Raw genomic sequence first — 20561 nt, forward strand, 5'->3', positions numbered from 1 at the left:
GACTCCAACGACGGAAAGAGGGGCGTCTGTGATACAGGGTATGAACTTGATGGATCCGTTCGGCCTCATTGTTGTCTATAGCCAAATCAAGCTATTTGTGAAACTGATATTCAGGATATCGGAATGAGGGTCCTCGTCGTTATTTTATTTTTTTCCTGAATACAGGTATAAGTGCCACCTCCAGTGCAAGTGATCATGATCAAATCGCGGGGGTAATGAATGAAATTCCAGGCACCGAACTTGTGATGCCTTGTTGGAACTCCCTTGACTGTACCCTTAAGGACCTCGATTCAATGGCAATGATCGATCGCTTGAAATTTATTCAATATATGACGAGGCGGAAACTCAGTCACCTCGGTTCTGAGAACCAGTTCAACGCAATTGAGGCTGTTATAGGATTTTTTGTTACAAGGGGTTTAGGAACCCAAGGAACTGTTATGTCTTTGGTCAATGCGGTGGGGTTAGAAGCTATCCAACGTGGAGCAGCGATCTCGCTGGGATACTCTAATAGCACGGCTGGTAATCCCGCAGCATCGAAATGGGCGACATTCTTGGACCAACGGAAGACAGGAAAACTTGTTGACTGTGATGTGGGAATCTAATCTATGCCCTGTGTGATTGATACTGATTTTCCTGTTAGATGCATGACCGCGCTTGGTCAATTGCCGAACAAACCGCGGTTAACTATGGCATGCAACTTGCATCTTCGAGGCCTGACCTTAAGCCTCTAACTCAGTGGGAACAAAGGTGGCATCAATTTACAAATGTCTTCCGTACAATAATGCAGCATCGACAGACATTGCTATGGTTGATCAAGATGTGGGCATTCTGTACACTCGTGCTGGTGTTAAAGCTTGTGGGATGAAACTGACGAGATCATACAGGATTTTCTCGACCGATCCAAGTGTGCCTATAGTTTTCGAGGCCTTCTTAAACTGGGTAACGGATATAACAGAGATAAGCTCCATAGGGCTCCTCTCGGAAGTTGCTTGGCAGTTGAGCCTTCTGGAGCTATCCTGGAAGGGTGGAGATCCGGCTGGAGATGTGGCAGTGATGCTGCAGATGATTTTTGAATTTTGGAAAGCATTTCAAGTGAATGAAGGGCTGTTGTGAGGTGTACGGAGTACAAAGTAGCAATCCGCCGAGAGGACTCGGGGCGGAAAAACATGGGGTTAACTAGTTACTGATCAAGTCAAATGACGCAATAGGTACTCCGTACGAAGTACTCCGTAACTAGTTAGCTAAACACACCAGTTTTTGACTTGCGCGTCTCAAAGTACTCTTGAGGTGAAGGCTGTATGTAAATACATACATTATTGACATCAGCTACAGCATTTTGGTTGGATGGCCAGAGGCAACGAGGCAAGGAAGACACTGTATTTGTGTTAGTCAAGTACATAGCTAGTTTTATAGCCCGCGAGCCTCTTCCTGTCCACAATGCAATGGGCGCCCTACTCTCGTTGCCGATGCTGTCCTTCATGCTAGTCCCTGTCATGTCCTCTTATGGGACCAGCCTCAATCTTCTGTTTTTCTACATAACATGGACGACCTTAGTGCTGTCGCACTCGCCACTAAAGGTCGAAATTGTTGGAACTATTGCCGTGCGACTCCTTTTTTTCCTAATTCCCTCGTTGCTCTTTTTCCTCTTTGATGTTCTCGTGCCTTCAGCTGCTCAAGTGCTGAAAGCTCAAGGTGCGTATGGGCTACCGACGGGAGGAAGAAGAAGAAGAAGAAGCGGCAAAGAGATCAAGGTCGCTGCGTGCGCAGTCCTGAATCTATTACTTGGGCTGCTTGTTCAGACGACCGTGGAATTTGGATTGACCAGAATATTGGGCATCAAGAGCGCGATCAAGGTATCGACGCGTCTACCACTGCCTTGGGGCATTCTGAAAGACCTCCTGCGGGGTTTGCTGGGGCGTGAGGTACGTGCTTTTTCTGTAATATTTCTGGTGTTGTCCCCAGATGGAACTGGAAACTGAACCAGCTGCGCTATTTAGCTTCTTGAGTATACCATCCATCGCTATGTCCTTCACTGGCCCAATCTTCATGTCTCGAAGTGCCATAATACATGGTATCATTCACTACACACTCCCTATCCTCTAACAGCACATTACGACCATCCCGCATCATATCTCTTGTCGAAATTTCTCCCAACTTTCCTTCCAGCCGCGATGTTCCGCTTCCACCTACTTACATACATCCTTTATCTTTCAACTATATCTTTAGAGGAGACGTTCGCATATTCGGGTTACAAAGCAATGCCTACGAATTTCTTTATCGGAGGGATTGCGAAACGAGTGGAAGCACACCTCTCTAGTGGTGGCACTGGAAATTATTCACCATGGGGTATCATGGATTGGGTTTTTGGAAGTGCTATTGGGGACAATGTTGCTGACGACGTTTTAGAAGACATGGAGGACGTTGATGTTGATGAGTTGGCTGAAAGATTGATGGAGAAGTCAAGAAGGAAAGTAAAAAATTTTAAGAGACGCACCAGAAAAACGGTAGATTCATAGACACGGAGCTTCTTTGGACATGTTTTGTATGCTTTTTGACTGAAAGAGTATGTAACGATAATTTTGCAACAGTGAGGCAATCAAATAAAATGACCTCTGCCCATAACACTCGACAGTGATATTAAATGATTGGACGGCCAAAGAGGTACATCTGCTAGTAGACACCCTCATGTGGAGCAGAAAGAACTTGAAGGCGAAGTTTTGTATTGCCAGTTTCGAGTAACTATTTGGCCCCTCCCTGCAATACAGGTGCTTCAAAATAGAGAGATCACCTATGGCAATTGCATAAGTGTACAAATGTATTTAAGGAAGTGTCGCAAATTTCCCTCTCTCGCATACAAATAAAGAAGACCATTAAACCGTAGCTCCCCTAACCCGCATATCTACCATTTCATTTCGTGAGGCTTGTCTCCCGATCGTAGGCTGAAAGTGGAGGCGAGGTAACTAGCAAGGAAAGGTTCTTTTTTGATAGTGGCCAAGAGAGTCTGATCTACGGCTTTTTGGTCGGCAGCGCGTGCACTAGCAACCTTCTTCTTCTGATACGAATTGCAAGATTAGTTTCCCATGCCAAATACAAGCTCAAAATATCAAATAATGAATTAAAGGTGCCCAAATACCTCTGGCTTTTCTCCCTGTTTAAAGAAAGCTTCTTCACCCTTCTTCTGTTCAGCCTTTTCACGGGTGAAGTAGTCGGCCTGAGAAACCTTCTCTAAAGTCTTGGAATCCACCCCCTTCAGGTCAACTGTCGAGCTAGTGGCGATGACATATCTAGCATTTACCCGTCGAAGAGGAACACCGTTGAGCTTGAAAGGACCGGTAACGAGAAGAACACCCTGGTCCAGGTGCTTGAGTAGGACGACTCGCTTTCCGCGGAAGCGGCCAGCGAGAAGGATGAGAATTGTGCCCGGTTTCAAGCTGGGTCGCAACTTTGTGGGATGAGCGGTCTTACGGACCTGCAGCAATAGGCACAGTCAGCTATTTTTATTCAACCTCCAAGAAGTAAACAATCTCTGCTTGTTTGTATGGGAAGCGCGCTGTGATATTTGATATTTCGGTATTGGCAAGCCTGATATGTAGCCACGCGCGCACGATGCGCGAAAAACATACTGCAAAAAAAGACAAAAATGGTGTATACTGACTTTCTTCAGCTGCTGCTCATCGACCGCAGGATACCACTTTGAGGCCTTTTGGCTGGGGTGTGGGATCGTTCTCTCACCCTTTCCAAACTTCTTCGTCTGGCCAACAGACTTTGAGTCCAAAGTCGCCGACATATTGGCTGCTGTGACGAAGGTATTTGGAAAAGAACGTAGGAATGGGCGTGTCCGGGTTGTCGACGGAGGGAGTTGCGGGAGTTGACGGTGAATCGACTTGGGTCGCCCAAACGCACACTCGAAGATGATTTTGTGGGTTACAGTGCCCTACTGCTTAGCCGAATGGCGCTAGTGCTAATCCGGAGCTAGTGCGGGATGCAGCCAATCACCGTGTGGGGTGCGGAGCTTCATCCGAACCCAAATACCTTTGCCTCATCAACATCATCATCACCAAGTAGTGTGATTCTCTTCGTGGCTGGTAGTTGGACTCTGGGACAGCAGTTTCAGGGCACATTGCATGTTTTTCTATTAGACAGTGCTCGCCATGTCGATATCTCCGATCATAACCTTCAAGGCAGGGCTTTGCGAGCTTGATGTGAGTCGCCCCATCTAGTGTGATGACGTTCCAGAGGATGCTTCATGAGCGAACAGCACCACAAAGAATACCCAAGCTTTCTTGACTGTACTAATTCTTACCTAGACCTCTGTCACACCCCCCACAGTAAAGCCAAGGCAAACACCAGGCTATATTTACTTGTACTCTGAAGATGATCTGGTTCACTTCTGCTGGCGGCCTCGAGCTGTCTCCCTCGACGAACCGGAACTGGATCTTGTAATGGTTCCAATGGATGCGACCTTTACACCTTATAAACCTACCAGCGCTGAAAATCCCCTTAATCGAAATCGCCCAACGAATGGTAGGATATATGTTCTCAAATTCTCCTCAAGCTCCCAGAGGTTTCTCTTCTGGCTACAATCGAAAACCCAACACGAACACGGAAATCCAGCATGGTTTAGTGCCCGAGACTTAAAACTGGGCCACATTGTCAATGGACTACTCCAAGGCGAAGATATTGACGTTCAGGCGGAGATTGCAAGCCTACCAAGAACCGAAGACCATGATGACGACGAGACTATGGAAGACGTCGAGGGCACTGACCACAGTCCAGATCGTTATCGACCAGGCGGTGGTGGTGCGGGACCAGGTGCTACAGGTGGGGATGTCCGGGAGGAAGGTGAACAGGCAAGAGAGGGCGGTGCAGATGGTGGACGAGCGTAGGTATTACTCTCTACAGTTACAATATGGGTGGGAAGTTGTTGCTCTAGCTCTAGATTGCGGCCATTACAGAACTTCTTGTCTGGACAGTGATTTAGACAACCGGAGTATTCATTTTTTCACCTACCCAAAACATTCTGTTGCTGATAGAATTCCTTCAGTGTTGCAGGTAGCTCAGATCCATCTGCGGTCGTCCAGAATCTCCTGCGCTCGCTTCAGGGAAATAATGACGCCTCCCACCCCGAACCCACTGAAAAGGTGTTCACCACACTCAATGAACTCCTCCCACCTTTGTCAACATTGCCCCTGGTAGAATCAGCAGATATGAACGAGATTGATAATTTACTAACCTTTCTTCCATCCACATTATTAATGCTAGAGTTAGGACTTAAAATACCTGCTGCCGAAGTTAGCCCACAAGAAGCCAAAGATGCGCTGGCGTATTTGGACCTTGATCAGAAAAAGAGTATTTTGCGGAGGGTCCTTCGGTCTCCCCAGTTCGCACAGAGCCTTGGAAGCCTAACCGTAGCGTTACGAGATGGTGGACTTCCCAGCATCAGTGATGCTTTACAAATTGAGGTGGAGAATGGGGGATTTATGCGTCGTGGAGGCGTTCCATTGGGAGGTGGAGAAGCTGTGCAGGCATTCTTGAATGGTGTAAAGCGCCATGTTGAAAAAAAGACGGATCGAGAAGACAGCATGGAGACGGATTAGTCTGCTACGATATGGTACAAAGTATTTACTATCAGCGGCATGGATAATGTTAGCATCCCTTGGCACCCTATATCAAGTGCGCGATTCGAACCAAAACTTAGATTCTGCTAGTGCTACAGGAGGATGTCTCATGAAGAAAAGAAGTTCCAACATGTTACAGTGAAATCGCCTTTCCCCTCCCAATAATGAACAACCCCTGTCGACGTTGTCAAAAATCGTGGGTGCAGGCTGCGTTCCGTCCGATTTTCCGCAAGGCTTATCGTAAAAATGAGCCGCCCCCAGCTGTCAATACTAGCGCGTACTGTATGGAGACAAATCCTACGGCAAAATCCCATGACGACACCTGTACGGCGATGTCACTGTAATTTATGGGCGAAGACCTATCAACGCAGGTATCCCGAAACATGCCAGCAAGACAGACCACACCCAGAACTACATAACATATAACATACTCATTTCATACTGTCCGCTGCTGTGTATTGATGTTTAGCGCATAATTGTCCCTACCCTGATAGATCCTCCCCGTGGAACGCGCCTGCGCGGTGAACTGTCCTCTGCACGATTCTCGCTACAAACCTTCAAGCAATCTTAGAAGGTACCTGGGAGACCCCCTGACAGAACCAATTGAATAGGCAAAGCGGCGATGATTGGTATCCGGTGACAGACGTTTACAAATGGCCTCATCGGGCGGCGGTAATCGCGAACCTAATAGTGATAACCAGCCTATCCCACTAAGAGACCTGTCACGTCCTCCCGGCGCAGCGGCCACCCACCATACCGGAGATGGTCTACAAAGGTCTGATGATGCCCAGGGCCATATAAGACGCTCGCTACTTAGTGGCAGGTCCTTTCCTCGGAGATATGAACGCCTCGCAGAGGATTCGCCGGGCCAGGCGCCTGCAGACAGCTCTGATGGATTCCAGACAATTAGTTTGTCACAAGATGCCAATTCAAGCGGTGGAGGGCTTCCTCGGACCCCCGAGAGAGGACCTAATTTGCATATACCATACGTCCCGCGCGAACAGAGCCCTCATGTCCATTCACGACTGGACAACATTGGAGGCCATAATTACGGATATTCTGAGTCGGATAATTTAGCTTCCCTCTCGCAGATGGAAACCGAGTATTTCAACGAGAATGTGTCGTCGCCAGTGGACGCTAGTGAAAGTGATAGGACCCCTTTGACTGACCGAAGATATCTACAACCGATAAGTGGCGCTACAGAGCCCCCTACCAACCGGAAAAAGAGCTTTAGTAGCCACAGTGGTCAGAGTGTGCGATTTGCAGATGCCCCTTCCGGTCGTCACCTTGGAGATGATTTACCCCACCTGGAGGGTGGGCTGGGCAGGAGAAATAGCAGCTTTGATAGCCCACCAAGGTCGTCACGCCCAAGTTCCCATCGATCGAGACGCTTGTCTCCCGCCAGTTCCAGCTCAGCTCTATCCCGTGCGGGCTCTATGATGAGAATTATGTCCCAACGCGTTGTAAACCTAAGTAATGAGCCTGAATTGGTCGAGCAGTCATTGAGAAGAAAATCATCGCTTAAAACTGCGCGTTTGGAAGGACCGCCCTCTTTACCAGCCATGACGGACTATGCGCACGATAGAACGGATGGTTCGTGGAAGACTCAAGAAAATACACCCGAAAAGCGGCCTTCAGTACACCACGAAAGCAGTCCGGTCCCAATCAACCCACTAAAAGGGAAAGCCTTAGGGATCTTTTCATCCGGAAATAAACTACGCAAGATATTATGTGAAATATTAATCCATCCTGCCACGGAGCCGACAATTCTTATTCTTATCATCATTCAGACAGTTCTTCTTGCAGTCGAGTCGTCGTTTCAGGCCGACAACAAGACCGGAAAATGGGGAGACACTGCATTTGATTATGCCTTCTTAGTTATCTTCGTCATTTATACCTTTGAGTTAGCCGCCAGAATAATTGTGTCCGGCCTCATCATTAATCCCCAAGAATACAGCACTTTGGATCGTTCAAATGGCCTTCGAAATGCCCTTGTTATCAAAGGGAGAGAGCTCTTTATGCCCCATAGACATCTGTCAACTAAAAAGACAAATCCATTGGATAGCCAAATGTCCGTATTACGGTCTTTTACAAGCATTCAACCCCAAACTAATGATGGCGATGAGGCAGCCCGACAGCGTGCAAGACTTGCCCGACGAGCATTTTTACGTCATTCTTTTAACAGGCTTGATTTCCTCGCTGTAATCTCATATTGGATATCCTTTGTTCTTTCTCTGATGGCAGTTGAGTCGAGCCGGCATATATTCCTATTTCGAATGCTTAGTAGTCTCCGAATCTTGCGTTTACTTGCTCTAACAAATGGCACCACGGTAATTCACACTCCCTCTAAGGCCCCACCTCTTCAATCGATCTAAATTACAATAGGTTATCCTTCGAAGTCTTAAAAAAGCCGCGCCGTTACTTGTTAATGTCGCCTTCTTTATCGGTTTCTTTTGGCTGCTTTTCGCCATCATCGGTGTTCAAAGCTTCAAATCTAGCCTCCAGCGGTCCTGCGTTTGGGTAGACCCAGAAAACGTACGGAATTTTACCATGAATAACGCTCCTGATGGTATTCAATTCTGCGGGGGACATCTAGACAATACCACCGGTGTTGCTAAACCTTGGGTTCTATCAAATGGGGTTCCAGGCGCAACAAAACCGAAGGGTTACTTGTGTCCTCAAGGCTCACTTTGTGTAGAAGGAACCAATCCCTACGGTGGAACCATTAGTTTCGATAACGTGGCCCATTCTCTCGAGCTTGTGTTTGTCGTTATGAGCTCGAATACCTTCACTGATCTCCTTTACTACACCACTGACAGTGACTATCTTGTTGCCTCTGTCTTTTTCATTGCAAGCTTTGTTGTTTTGAGTTTATGGCTTGTCAATCTGTTGATCGCCGTTATAACATCCTCCTTCCAAGTCATCCGAGAAGAGAGCAAAAGAAGCGCATTCACCGCCGATAATATAGATGTTATCCCACCCGAAGAAGAGACCCCAAAGCGCGTTAGCACTTTGAAACGCGTATACTCCAAAACGTATTGGCTCTGGATATCGTTGATAGTCTTGGATTTGATTGTCCAGGGAATGAGAAGCTCATCGACGGGATCTGGGGTCCGCTACTTAATTAATTCGATAGAACTTGCAGTGACGGTTATTCTCGTGTTTGAAATACTTTTCCGATTTGCAGCAGATTGGAGAAATTTTTTCAAAAATATTCAGAACTGGTTTGACCTTATGTTGGCTGTCGCAACAGCAATAATTCAGCTACCATTCATTCACAACTCCGACAATACTTATGCCGCCCTATCTATTTTCCAGATTTTGAGGATCTATCGCGTGATTCTCGCCTTCTCCCTGACTAGGTCCCTTATCATGACAGTTTTTGGTAATGTCGTCGGATTATTGAACTTAATCCTCTTCGTGTTTCTTATCACCTTTCTAACAGCTATTTTCGCGGTTCGCCTTTTCCGTGACGTGATCCCAAGAAAGACCGATGACGGCGAAATAGTCCGGGTATCCTTTTTTAATATTTATAATTCATTTTTAGGAATGTATCAGATCCTGTCGAGCGAGAACTGGACATCGATTCTGTATAATTCCACGGCTTCGAGTGCGCCATGGAAAACTGCGTGGATATCCGCATCTTTTTTTATAATGTGGTTTATTCTGGCCAATTTTGTTGTGCTGAATATGTTTATTGCGGTCATTCAAGAGAGCTTTGACGTTTCAGAAGATGAAAAACGACTTCATCAAGTAAAAGCTTTTTTACAGCAGAAGCAACTCAATGCTTCTTCCTCAGGAAACCCTGCACTTTCGTCTATTTTCAGGTTTGGCCGTAATGAGCAGAGGTATCGCGACCCCCTTGACCATGGACCAGCCGCCCTTGAGATGCTTCTTAAAGATGCCGTTGTTCATGAGTTTCTTGATGAACCAGTTCCATTACGACAAACAGAAAGCCAGGCTCCGGATTTATCCTCAGAGCCCGCCCAGCCTGGACGTTTTGCAACATTCTTTAGCAAACTGAAAAGCCGAATCATGAACCGTGAACCCAATCCTTTCTACTCAAAGCTAAAAATCTCAAGAGATTATGATGAGTTAGATCCTACCGCAATGGCCAAGGAAGTGCTATCCGCATCTGAGCAAAGGAAACAGGCCCAGCGAAAGTACTTGCAAAGATATCCAAGATATAACGTTTCGCTATTTCTTTTTCAGCCTACTAATCCCATCCGTCGCCTTTGTCAACGGATGGTCGGCCCAGGGCGTGGTAACACTCGCATTGAAGGCGTTGACCCTTACAAACCCGTGTGGTATACATTTTCAGCGTTTATCTATGCTGCTATCGTTGCCATGGTTCTGATAGCATGCATTGCCACCCCCTTGTACCAACGGGCGTATTTCCAGAGAAACCATTTTGCGGTCACGAGCTGGTTTGTCTGGACCGATATTGGGTTCGCTATTCTTTTCTCTGTTGAAACACTTATCAAGGTCATCGCAGACGGCTTCTTCTGGACTCCGAATGCTTATTTTCGGGGCTCATGGGGGTTTATCGACGGCGTTGTTCTAGTCACCCTTTGGATAAATGTTATCGCTTCATTGTCCAGGAATGGGGATGTTTCTCGTGTTGTCGGGGCTTTTCGAGCCTTGAGGGCATTACGGCTGCTTAATGTCAGTGATAGTGCGAGAGAAACATTCCACTCTGTCATCATCATAGGCGGCTGGAAAGTTATTTCAGTCAGTAGTGCTCACTTCCTTGAATTTGATTAACCTCTAATTATTTCATACTCTAGGCTGCATTTGTCTCTATGGGATTTCTGGTACCATTTGCTATATACGGCTTAAACCTCTTCAATGGTAAGATGAAAAAGTGCAACGATGATGATTTTGGTTACGACTCTCTTAGCCATTGTGTTGGAGAATACACTGCTTCGCCATTTGCCTGGAAGGTATTAGCTCCCCGATCGGTCGACAACCCGTTCTACAGCTTTGATACATTCGGGGACTCATTGTTTATTCTCTTCCAAATCGTCTCTCAAGAAGGCTGGACGGATGTATTATGGAGTGCTATGAGCATCACTGGTGTCGGACGGCAACCAAAACCCCTCACTTCTCAGGCCAACGGGCTGTTCTTTGTCGTTTTCAACCTTTTGGGCGCTGTCTTCGTGCTTACACTTTTTGTCTCCGTCTTTATGCGAAACTACACAGAGCAGACTGGCGTGGCATTTTTGACCGCTGAACAGCGATCGTGGCTTGAGCTACGAAAATTATTAAGACAGATATCTCCATCCAAAAGGTCTGTGGATAAGAAAAGCAGCAAATTTAAGGCATGGTCTTACAGGATAGCTGTTAAAAAGCATGGCGCCTGGGCCAGGACAATCACTACCCTTCTCCTCATTCATTTATTCTTGCTGGTTTTGGAGTTCTATCCCTCAAAGCTGTGGTGGGATAAGACAAGAGGTAATATTCGACCCTTCCTACACTGTAATACCTTTGGCTGACATTATCAGATGCTCTCTTCTTCGTTTTGACTTTATTTTACATCGCTAATATTGTCATCCGCCTTGTTGGGCTGACTTGGCCTCGGTTTCGCCGGAGTTCCTGGGATCTGTATTCAGTGGCTGCGGTGTCAGGCACTTTTGTCACTACTCTGCTCTCCATCATCGGTCATGAAAACCGTGCTTTTATGCAGCTACATAAACTTTTCCTGGTTTCCATAACGCTTATGATTATTCCGCGAAACAACCAGCTTGACCAGTTGTTCAAGACTGCCGCAGCAAGTTTGACATCAATTTTCAACTTACTAACTACCTGGTTCGTTTTATTTCTTGTCTATGCGATTGCCTTGACGCAGATATTCGGACTTACGAAATTTGGCGAGGGCGAGAATAATAATATCAATTTCAGAACCGTCCCCAAAGCACTGATTCTTCTATTCCGGATGAGTTGTGGTGAGGGTTGGAATCAACTCATGGAAGATTTTGCGACGATGGAATACCCTTACTGCACCGCGGCCACCGAATTCTTCAATAGTGATTGTGGGAGCAAAGCCTGGGCCCGTACACTTTTTATTTCTTGGAATATTCTTAGCATGTACATTTTTGTTTCTCTATTTGTGTCCCTTATTTTCGAGAGTTTTTCCTATGTCTACCAGAGGAGTAGTGGTCTTTACGCCATCAGCAGAGAGGAGATTCGTCGGTATAAAGAAGCATGGGCGACGTTTGATCCAGACGGGTCTGGATACATTTCAAAGGAGCAGTTTCCAAGACTTCTCGGGGTACGCTGTTGCTATTTTGTTGTGAACGGTTGGAATTGACTAACATACTCCTAGGAACTCTCTGGCGTATTCGAAATGCGAGTTTATGACGGCGACTTTACTGTTGGGCATATACTTGAGCAATGTAATTTCAATCGCCGCCACTCTCAGCAACCACGGGCCAAATCGACGGATTGTATTGATCTCAAGACACTGAACCGGGTGCTTCAGGGGCTGCCGGTCACGGAAATTCGAAGGAGACGCGCCCGTCTGAACGCATTCTACGAAGAGGTTCTCGTCTCCGCAGACCCCGAACGAGGGATTTCTTTCACATCTTGTCTTATGATTCTTGCTCATTACAATGTCATTAACGACAGCAAGAGCTTAAGGCGAGTTTATTTTCTCTGGATTGCGTCTACTCTGCTAATTGGAATTATTCTAGGCTTGAAGAATTTCTGCGAAGACGCGCCCGGCTTCAACGTGTTGATGAGGCAGTCCGTCGCAGCATAGTGGTTGGGTTTTTCAACACCTTGTATTGGTCTCGTCGGTTCCGCCGGCATCAAGAGTTCAAGCATAACTCCCGTCTTGTGGAGGTGCCGCAGTTCTCCGTACCGGAGATCTACGTCGAGGACGATGGTCCCGAAGATGCAGTGTCCGAGGGCACACAGAGCCGGGCACCGTCTCCATCGATGCTATCACCCACGAGCGACCGATCGGGAACGTCGGAACGCAGCAGCCGTGGGCTTCGTGTCGATACTACACAGTCCGCGGAGGATCCGTTCTTTTCGCCCACCCATTCAGAATGGTCTCAAATCGGGTCGCTGTCACCCCATCGAACGACGCTGGGCGATGGTGACCCAGGCCACACGGACGTTGCTGGCGGCCGGTCACGGGCCAACAGTTCCGTGAGTGTTCAAGGGGTGATGGACTCGTTCGACAATTCGGTCTGGGGTGAGAGTATTCGGCGCAGTTTCACCCGGCGTCGATCCCAGGGCGAATGAGCCTACTCCTACATAGTTAACTACTCCTTTACTTTTGCTTTCTCTCTTCAGTTTTTTCTTACGGCGGGTGAATCTGTTGAACATTGGCGACGAGCGAAAAAAGAGAAGATACCATGTATTTCCATATGATTATTTGATGCGAACATGATAGGCATGAGAGCGGAGAGGGGCCAGCGCTGGACGGGTGTTTCAGGAGTAGCGGGCGTATCGACAGCCCCAGACTGCCAGCCGTTGCGCATGGACTCCCAGGACTGCGGCCGCTTCATGTATTCTCTCTTTGTTTGCTTTCTTTTTGCATTTACCGGGTCCGGGGCGGCGGAGGTTTGTCATTCATGCTACTTTAGTTCCGCCGCCGGCCATGTGTCCTTGTGCCGCCTGTGTTGGAAGCGCAGTAACCAGATAGATCGTGATTCCTCCCTGCAGTAGAACCGCCGTCTGGGCCTCAATTATCGCGCGTAGAAAGCCTGGCCGTGCCTGTCTCGAGTGATCGCGAGCGTCGGCTAGCTAGTTCGTCGAAGAGCTATGGGACCGCTTCAACCACCCAGTCGCCGCCCGCGAGCGGCCTCGCATTGACGGGCTGCGACATGGCTGCGACAGATCCCCGACGAGCGCTTCACGGCGAGCTGGCCGGTCGGCCATGACGTCTCGTCTCGTCTCGCCTCCGCCCGGCTGAGACAGACTAGGCCGCCCGCTAGCTGGCCGACCTCCCTGCGCCCGCCCGCCAAATTCCCCCCCAGCCCGCTGCATCCCTGCCGTCGCCCGTCCTTCTTTAGGCCCGCTGTGTCGCTCTCGCTCGCTTCTTCTAGTCGTTCGCTCTCCCGTCTGTTGTCGTTGTCAATTGTGCTTGTCGTTGTTGTCATTGTTGCTGGCAGCTGCCCTGCGGCGATTCTCTCTTCTGCGCGGTCGATCCGTCGTTTTCCTTCCTTTCCTCTCGCGATCCCACGCTGGCCTTGGATACACGCAGACATCGCTACTGCTTGCAGTCCTACGCCAGCATCTCCATCTTTTGCCCGCATAGATATCTTGCCTATACGCCCGCCCTGCGCCTCGTCCTGCTGCTGCGGCCCGCCTAATCTCTAAGCATTATTGCCTTGTGAACACCTGGCTCCGCCACACCTTTCCCAACCATCCCCAACTCCAAATCGAACATGGCGGAGGCCAAACGAGACACCCTCGATCTACTGCCGTCGCCCTGGACTGACTTCAGCCCTCTCCGCAACCCATTCTCCTATAACTCCTCTAATCCCTCCGAGTCGGAACGCGGCAGCCCGCTCACGTCGGCCACCTCCAGCCCAACATGCTCGCCCACCTCCAGTCCCATCAGCACATTTCGCAGCCATGCGTTTGGCCCGTTCATTCGCCGGGCTCGTAGCCGCAGCCGAAATTCGTTTGCCTCGCACTCTCACAGTTCGTTCCGCTTGTCCAGTCTGCTTCTCCGTCGCCGCCCGTCTGCCGTCGACCTCGCTCTCAGCGAGGAGCGCTCCCGATGCTTTGGAGACGAGATTGAACGGCGCGGTCTGGGCCTAATGGAGCCGCGCCCGGTAGATCCTATGCCTGCGCTCGTGGATATGATTGAGGAGGAAAGCAAAGTCTTGGACAATCGGGTGAATACAACAAGCAATACCCGCTCGGCATCGACTCCCATTCACCAACCCCCGCGATACGTTATGGGAGGCATATTTGAAGTAATGGAAGGAACTGCATGATCAAAATCATGCGGCCGAAATTCTCAAGCCGTACACCTCTTTTTTCCTATTCAAAAACCGTCGAGGAGATTCCTGGCCCGAAACGGCACCCAGATACTATCGATAAGACTTTTTAATATTTCTCTATACTTTTATTAACCCCGGGTAGTCCAGGGTTGTGCCTATATCTTGCCTATGTATCTATATTGTGTATATACCATCAGACAGCGAATCGATGCTACTTTTTGTCCTGTAAATCTGCCCCATCGTGCCTCTCGTGGATTTCTGGCTCAGGAGGCCTCAACATAACACTAGAAAACATGTCTGGGCGATGATTTCTTGCTACTGTGCTGGATCACTTGCGTTTCAAGGAGATCCTAGATTCTAACCTTAGTGAGACTTGCTAAGCTGCTAAACCGCTTATCGGCCAGGTTTTTGCGTTTTTTGTCACTAGTCCAGTTTAGCTTACCAGTTACCGCGAGAACCAAGGCTTGGGGTCCGAGCAAATAATACCTATTATTTGACTCTAAAAAGGATGAGTGTGACGCTGTCATCGCCGGTCCGCCTTTCAGCCCGTCGGGATGTTCCATTTCACAGAATCTTGGTGCTCCGCGACGTGAACGAAGAATCCTTGCTCTGTCACCCCCCAGCACCCAATGCTTTGCGGCCACAAATGCACAATAAAAACCTCCAACCTGCTTCACCCTGGTTACTCAGCCTAAACTCGGCTGGCTCCCTATTCTGTGGTAGTCAGTTAACAATGATTCACGTCTCGGACCCCAAGAGGAATGTTTCATGTTGTTGCTCAAAGTTCCAGGGCTACCGGGACTGCCTGGCCACCCGGCAGATGGGGAGCGAAACCTGCCCGAGAAGCAGATGGAGGGCCGTTCCACCTGGCAATCATTGTTGAGGATGAATCCCATTTTTGAGACAACAGGAGATTCGGCCTACTATGTTTTTGTGCCGCGCTTACTTTTCTTGCCATACAGTAATCGGTGCCTGCACGCTAACAATAATCGCCTTGCACTTAGCCCCCCGGCTGCCTTCGATTTAAGAGGCCTTTTTTAGGAGCCCATATCAGCAAGGCTTCCGGCCCTAGATACCGCTTACCTTTGGTGAAAGAAAACATATTGAAACAATATCTACGGGACGACTCATGAGTGGCTCTCCATAGTATTAGGCTGCAAGAGAGCCCATAAAAAAATAATGAATAATAATAATAATAATAATGGCTAGAAAATGTTTTTCTTTCGCTGGAAGAGGCATGATTGAGAAAAACGATGTTAGCGACATCGCACTCATCTGATATAAGCTTCTTGGCTAAATATCTTCAACTCCCAAGTTGGAGCTGGAAAAGTGGTGATTATTCGCCGCATAGAGTGCATAGAGTATTGTCTCCCAGAAATATCTTTGGTTCTTGAAGAAGGAACCTGTGTGTGGCAACATGTCGAATTTAGGTCCAGCGGCCCATAACCCTTAACTATATCAATAATGGTTAGAACTTAGCCCGTTCCTTCATCTTAATGAAAGTAATAAAGTAAAGAAATTAGGAATTCTCGCCTTGAAAGAGTTAGTCTCTAAATATTATACTATATATAGACAACCAAACACCGAGTTAGTAGGAAAGTATCCTAGAGGATTGTGGAAGCCTTCCAATCATGCCAACATTCAATAATTATCATAAACAGCTCCTCATAGTATGACATGTTCATACTCCGTAACTCTGAGCCGGGGTTAAAGGAGGTTTCCAGTTACCCTGCCGCCCCTATGAACACGGGGCAAAGGGCATATAAGATTAAGCCTCTACGCCAAGACGATTGATTCCGGTTGAGTTAGCCGCCGCGCTTAATCTCCTATCTAGACGCGTCAATGTTACCAATACGAAATACACCAGAGCTCGCTCACTTTGTTCACTCTTCCACTCTTTCAATAGTTGCTAAGTGCTCCTTTTACCACAATTCTGTACTAAGCAAAAAGAAGCTGTTCTCAATCCGATTAGTAATCAAGGAATGGCCGATTAAGGTACTCCGTATCAGACGACTAAACCATTCAACTAAAAAGGCGACCGTCACAAGGTTTAGTAACACAGAGTACTCCGTACGAATTGACTACTGTCTTAGAAGGCCATTAGGAACTAGTAAAGTTCAATATACCTAGACTTAGACCGATGGCGGTAAGAGGATTTTGATGGTACGGAGTAAGTTGTCACGAATTATCAATCACGAGTAGTTACAACTCGCTCACTTCGTTCACTGCTTAGCTCTTGCTAGTAGCCGGCGTACTGCATAGCTGCTTAGTGCTCTACCACGATTCTCGAAGACTCGAAGGCAAAAAGGGCACAAACCTTCGCCCTTCACCTATTCTCAACCTGGACCTGTACTCAAGAATTAACTGATTAAGCTAGGATCTGTGTTATCTCATCATAAGCTACTGAAGTTGAATTTAATTTTGGGCTAATTATGGAGTACGGAGTACAGGGAGACGGAGTAGTGAATGAGTACTCCGTAATTAAGAATAACTTGAATAAGCTGATTAAACACTGTCTTAAATCATTGTAGGCTACTAAAGTTTAACATATATTAGATCAATCACAGTACTATAATTTTTGATGTGGCAAGTTGTAACTTGTAACAGATTAGGAAATTAGGGTAGCGTTTTGGTTCTTTGGAAACATGTTACTGCCATTTTTGAATAACTCTATTCTCATAGTAGAGTGCTATAGAATGATCCATTGAATACAAAGTTACAAACACAAATTTATAAATCAGACTATCAGTAGACTTTTTTTCTCTTTCACCATTTTTCAAAACTTGATAAAAACTATTAAATATTAGTATCTAGTCTCTACTAACTTGTTTAACAAATACTAATATACTATTTCTTCATTCTTGTACAACTGTAGTACTGTAGTACATTGTACAATAGTACAGTAGTAAAGTACTTTGCAATATCATTATATCAAAGATCCATAGAATCATGGATAAATCATATTAGAATATTAGAGCTGAAGGCCTTGGGCCCAAACCCAATTTATTTAATAGTAAACACTTCATAAGCTAATGCCATTGAAAATTAAATTTTCAGATAAAGCTTTCAAGTTTCAACATCATAATGGCACATAATGGCATTAGTTCACTGGTAGCAGTGGTAGATACCTCACCATTGCATTGAGCAAAGCTCAACTTTTCAAGTCTCTTAATCTTCTCATCCCAATGGGCCAATGTATCAAAGATTCCTGATTTGACAATTCCATAATGCCAGATTCTGAAGGTCAGCCTCTCTGATATGTCCAAAGCACTCTCCTACAGGTCTTTTCTCCACACAAGCATTTTGTTGCTTCTGGGTTCACTTCATGCATTCCTCCTTGGATGTCCTGTTCCCAAGATGGGTCATAGTCAAAAGTTAGCTCTGTACCAGGGGGTAAATCATATAATGCAAAAAAAGCCATCCCAAACACGGAATCATCGGCATGATTATGGGAGACTGAGAACATTTTGCAGTTTGGCTTGCAAGAATGGTTCATAAACCGAGTAATAGAACCAAACTTTTTTCCATCAACAATATAAGCTTCATCATTGTCCCAAAAATCCAGATCAAAGAAATAGCTGGCACCCCCGTTTGGAAAAGCTTTTTCGCGGCGAGCAACCGTGGACTTTGTCACTACTTCCCCACAGTAGGAATCAATATATTGGCCAAATTGAATTGGATCAGGTGATTTCAGTCCTATCATTCAAGTAAGAAATGGGGCCTACTGAGCTTAGGATTGGGCCTTTGTGCTTACCAAATCCTCGGTTTTCTGTCTGAAATATTTCAAGGCGCACTGTCCTCCCCCGATCAACAACCCTGTTCATACAGCTACTGGCACAGTTACACAGAAAGGAACATTCATAAATCATTAGTGTGCGTTTCATAAAATCCTCGTGCAAAACAACGACGCCATTCTTTCCCATCTTATAGGGAATGACTACCTGCTCCTTACCCAACGCAAAAGAGAGGCAGGAACAATTTTCAAGATTGCAAGTCTTCCCCAAGCAGTAGCACCCGGCATTAAAATTGGAGTCAACTTGCTGAACATCTTCGTGTATTTTATAGCGCTCGATGAACTCAAAGTTAAAGTCAATTTTGCGTGTGTTTTGGACACTTGTAAAAGCGACAGGAGGACCCTTGATAGATGCAAGCTTTTCACCATAGAGCTCCTGCAAAACTAGGTTGCTTTGAGTGGCGAGAGATAAATGTTGAAATTCCTGAGAACCACGGTGAAGTTTAACTGACTCTCGTTTAACTGCTTTAGCTTTGGGGTACATGCCAGAAGCTGTCTTCTTCACGTCATCGACGCAGAAGTGATTGCTAAGACCATGATGCTCAGGTAGGGAAGATAGCAAAAAAGCGCCAGAGGGACTTTCCAGTAAATTTTCAAGTCGGCGTTTTCGACCCAAGCGACCACTATCAATCTTCAATGAGATGGATGAATTTCTGGATGAGATGGAATTTCCAGCGGTACACTTCGGTGATGGTTTTCGTAATGGAAGAGATGATTTTAAGGCAATAAGTTTTTCCTCATGATGAATTCCTTTCTGCCGCAATGCTGTAAAGAATACGTCGCGTCTCTGGGTGGGCGTTTGAGTTGCCTAAAATAGTTAGCGTGGAGATCCAGAAAAACAAGTAGTCGCGCTGCTGTGGTCAAAAGATAATGAGGATAAGCTGCCTTTATACCAAAGCATGGTGCCTTGAGACAGTCATGCTGCAGATAGAGTTGGATAGAAATAACATAAAATTTTGGAAGGCTTTTTCATACCTTTAGAGCGACTTGAGGTGGCTTATCTTTTAACACTGACTCGGTAGTCAAATCAATCACCATTGTATGAAATTGCCACCAAGTTCTTCAAGCCAGAAAAGCAGTCTTCTACTTCCATGCAATATAAATATCACACAAATTCCGCCTCCTCTTCAGACTTGACAAACAATCAGCACTCAGTTACTGACTAAGTCTTCAGAGCAGATTGCAATGATGTTGCGTTTTAACTTGGTTGTAATTTTGGTTTCTGAATAAAGCTTTTCAAAAAACTCAAGGGTTAAAATTGAGAAGTAAGAGCACAGCTGCACAATTCTATGAAATAATTGCACTGAATGCTGATATTTCAAAGGATGAAAGATACAAAGTTTTTACTACTGATTTGTGAGAATGTCAGAACTGAGAAATCTGAAGAATTAATGTTAGATTTTATTAAAACTTGAAAGTTAAAAGATTGAGTACTTGCAGAGACTAGTTGATTTTCAGACTTCTGGAAATGGAAATGTTAAAATAAGTTTAACTTTTTAAGTACAATTGTAAGAGGCTAAGAGCTGATGATGAACCAAGCAGGTAGCTGCAGCATGCAGCATGCTTAGATCATTAGATGCATTGTAAATTTGTAAATTTGTTAACCTGCAAGTTAGATTAATCATTAAAGTAATGTAGTCTATATTACTATAATAATGTCAATTTTAATATTTCAAATAACTTAATTTTAGCTTTTCAATCTTTTTTGATTTTTACTATTTATTGTATGGTTTGTATCAATGTATTTCTCAATATTGAATAAGGTAATTCTTTCATTAAAATAGTCAAATTTATGTATCAATATATTGATAAATAGTATTCAATGATTCATATATAGTATATAGACTTTACACCTATTATATTGAATCTTAATTTATTATTTACTATTTACTGATTTTACTTTATATTTTTAATGTTTAATAAATTATAAATTTAAAGTTTTCACATTTGATATCACTGATTCATTAATTTTGAGTCAGCCATCGATGATTTAAAATTTTCAATTGCTATTTAGTTATAAAATTCTAAATTCTAAATTTTACTGTTTTTACATAAAGAAAACAAAGAAGTGTACTTTTTAGTATTTGTTGTTAAACTTGTTATATTAATTAACTTTGAATATATTTAGAACTTTACATAAACTATATTTATTATTTATATGTGTCTATGGAGTATGACATTTGGAAA

General features: G+C 45.6%; 7 protein-coding genes across 7 annotated transcripts; 5 read left to right on the top strand and 2 right to left on the bottom strand.

Moving 5' to 3' along the window:
* Positions 1-299: 299 nt before the first annotated feature.
* Positions 300-1113, top strand: LOZ57_000188 (uncharacterized protein; the record flags this gene model as incomplete). Its single annotated transcript, XM_049249296.1, has 3 exons — positions 300-590; positions 641-819; positions 885-1113. The coding sequence occupies 3 exons, from the start codon at positions 300-302 to the stop codon at positions 1111-1113; spliced, it is 699 nt and encodes a 232-aa protein (XP_049111490.1).
* Positions 1114-1493: 380 nt separating this feature from the next.
* Positions 1494-2516, top strand: LOZ57_000189 (uncharacterized protein; the record flags this gene model as incomplete). Its single annotated transcript, XM_049249297.1, has 2 exons — positions 1494-1922; positions 1998-2516. 2 exons carry the CDS (start codon positions 1494-1496, stop codon positions 2514-2516), a joined length of 948 nt encoding a protein of 315 aa, XP_049111491.1.
* Positions 2517-2899: 383 nt separating this feature from the next.
* RPL6 (60S ribosomal protein L6) lies at positions 2900-3787 on the bottom strand (the record flags this gene model as incomplete). The annotated part of the gene is made up of 3 exons (XM_049249298.1): positions 2900-3052; positions 3134-3469; positions 3656-3787. 3 exons carry the CDS (start codon positions 3785-3787, stop codon positions 2900-2902), a joined length of 621 nt encoding a protein of 206 aa, XP_049111492.1.
* Positions 3788-4151: 364 nt separating this feature from the next.
* On the top strand, positions 4152-5597 carry LOZ57_000191 (uncharacterized protein; the record flags this gene model as incomplete). Its single annotated transcript, XM_049249299.1, has 3 exons — positions 4152-4202; positions 4308-4882; positions 5045-5597. 3 exons carry the CDS (start codon positions 4152-4154, stop codon positions 5595-5597), a joined length of 1179 nt encoding a protein of 392 aa, XP_049111493.1.
* Positions 5598-6271: 674 nt separating this feature from the next.
* CCH1 (calcium channel protein) lies at positions 6272-12869 on the top strand (the record flags this gene model as incomplete). Its single annotated transcript, XM_049249300.1, has 6 exons — positions 6272-7948; positions 8004-10349; positions 10406-11072; positions 11123-11889; positions 11944-12281; positions 12311-12869. The coding sequence occupies 6 exons, from the start codon at positions 6272-6274 to the stop codon at positions 12867-12869; spliced, it is 6354 nt and encodes a 2117-aa protein (XP_049111494.1).
* Positions 12870-14017: 1148 nt separating this feature from the next.
* LOZ57_000193 (uncharacterized protein) lies at positions 14018-14575 on the top strand (the record flags this gene model as incomplete). Its single annotated transcript, XM_049249301.1, has 1 exon — positions 14018-14575. One exon carries the CDS (start codon positions 14018-14020, stop codon positions 14573-14575), a length of 558 nt encoding a protein of 185 aa, XP_049111495.1.
* A 3250-nt stretch (positions 14576-17825) lies between these two features.
* Positions 17826-19412, bottom strand: LOZ57_000194 (uncharacterized protein; the record flags this gene model as incomplete). Its single annotated transcript, XM_049249302.1, has 3 exons — positions 17826-18277; positions 18336-19182; positions 19350-19412. The coding sequence occupies 3 exons, from the start codon at positions 19410-19412 to the stop codon at positions 17826-17828; spliced, it is 1362 nt and encodes a 453-aa protein (XP_049111496.1).
* Between the last annotated feature and the right edge of the window lie 1149 nt (positions 19413-20561).

This window comes from Ophidiomyces ophidiicola (genome assembly GCF_022830035.1).
Source record: "Ophidiomyces ophidiicola strain CBS 122913 chromosome Unknown scaffold_1, whole genome shotgun sequence".
NCBI lineage: Eukaryota > Fungi > Ascomycota > Eurotiomycetes > Onygenales > Onygenaceae > Ophidiomyces > Ophidiomyces ophidiicola.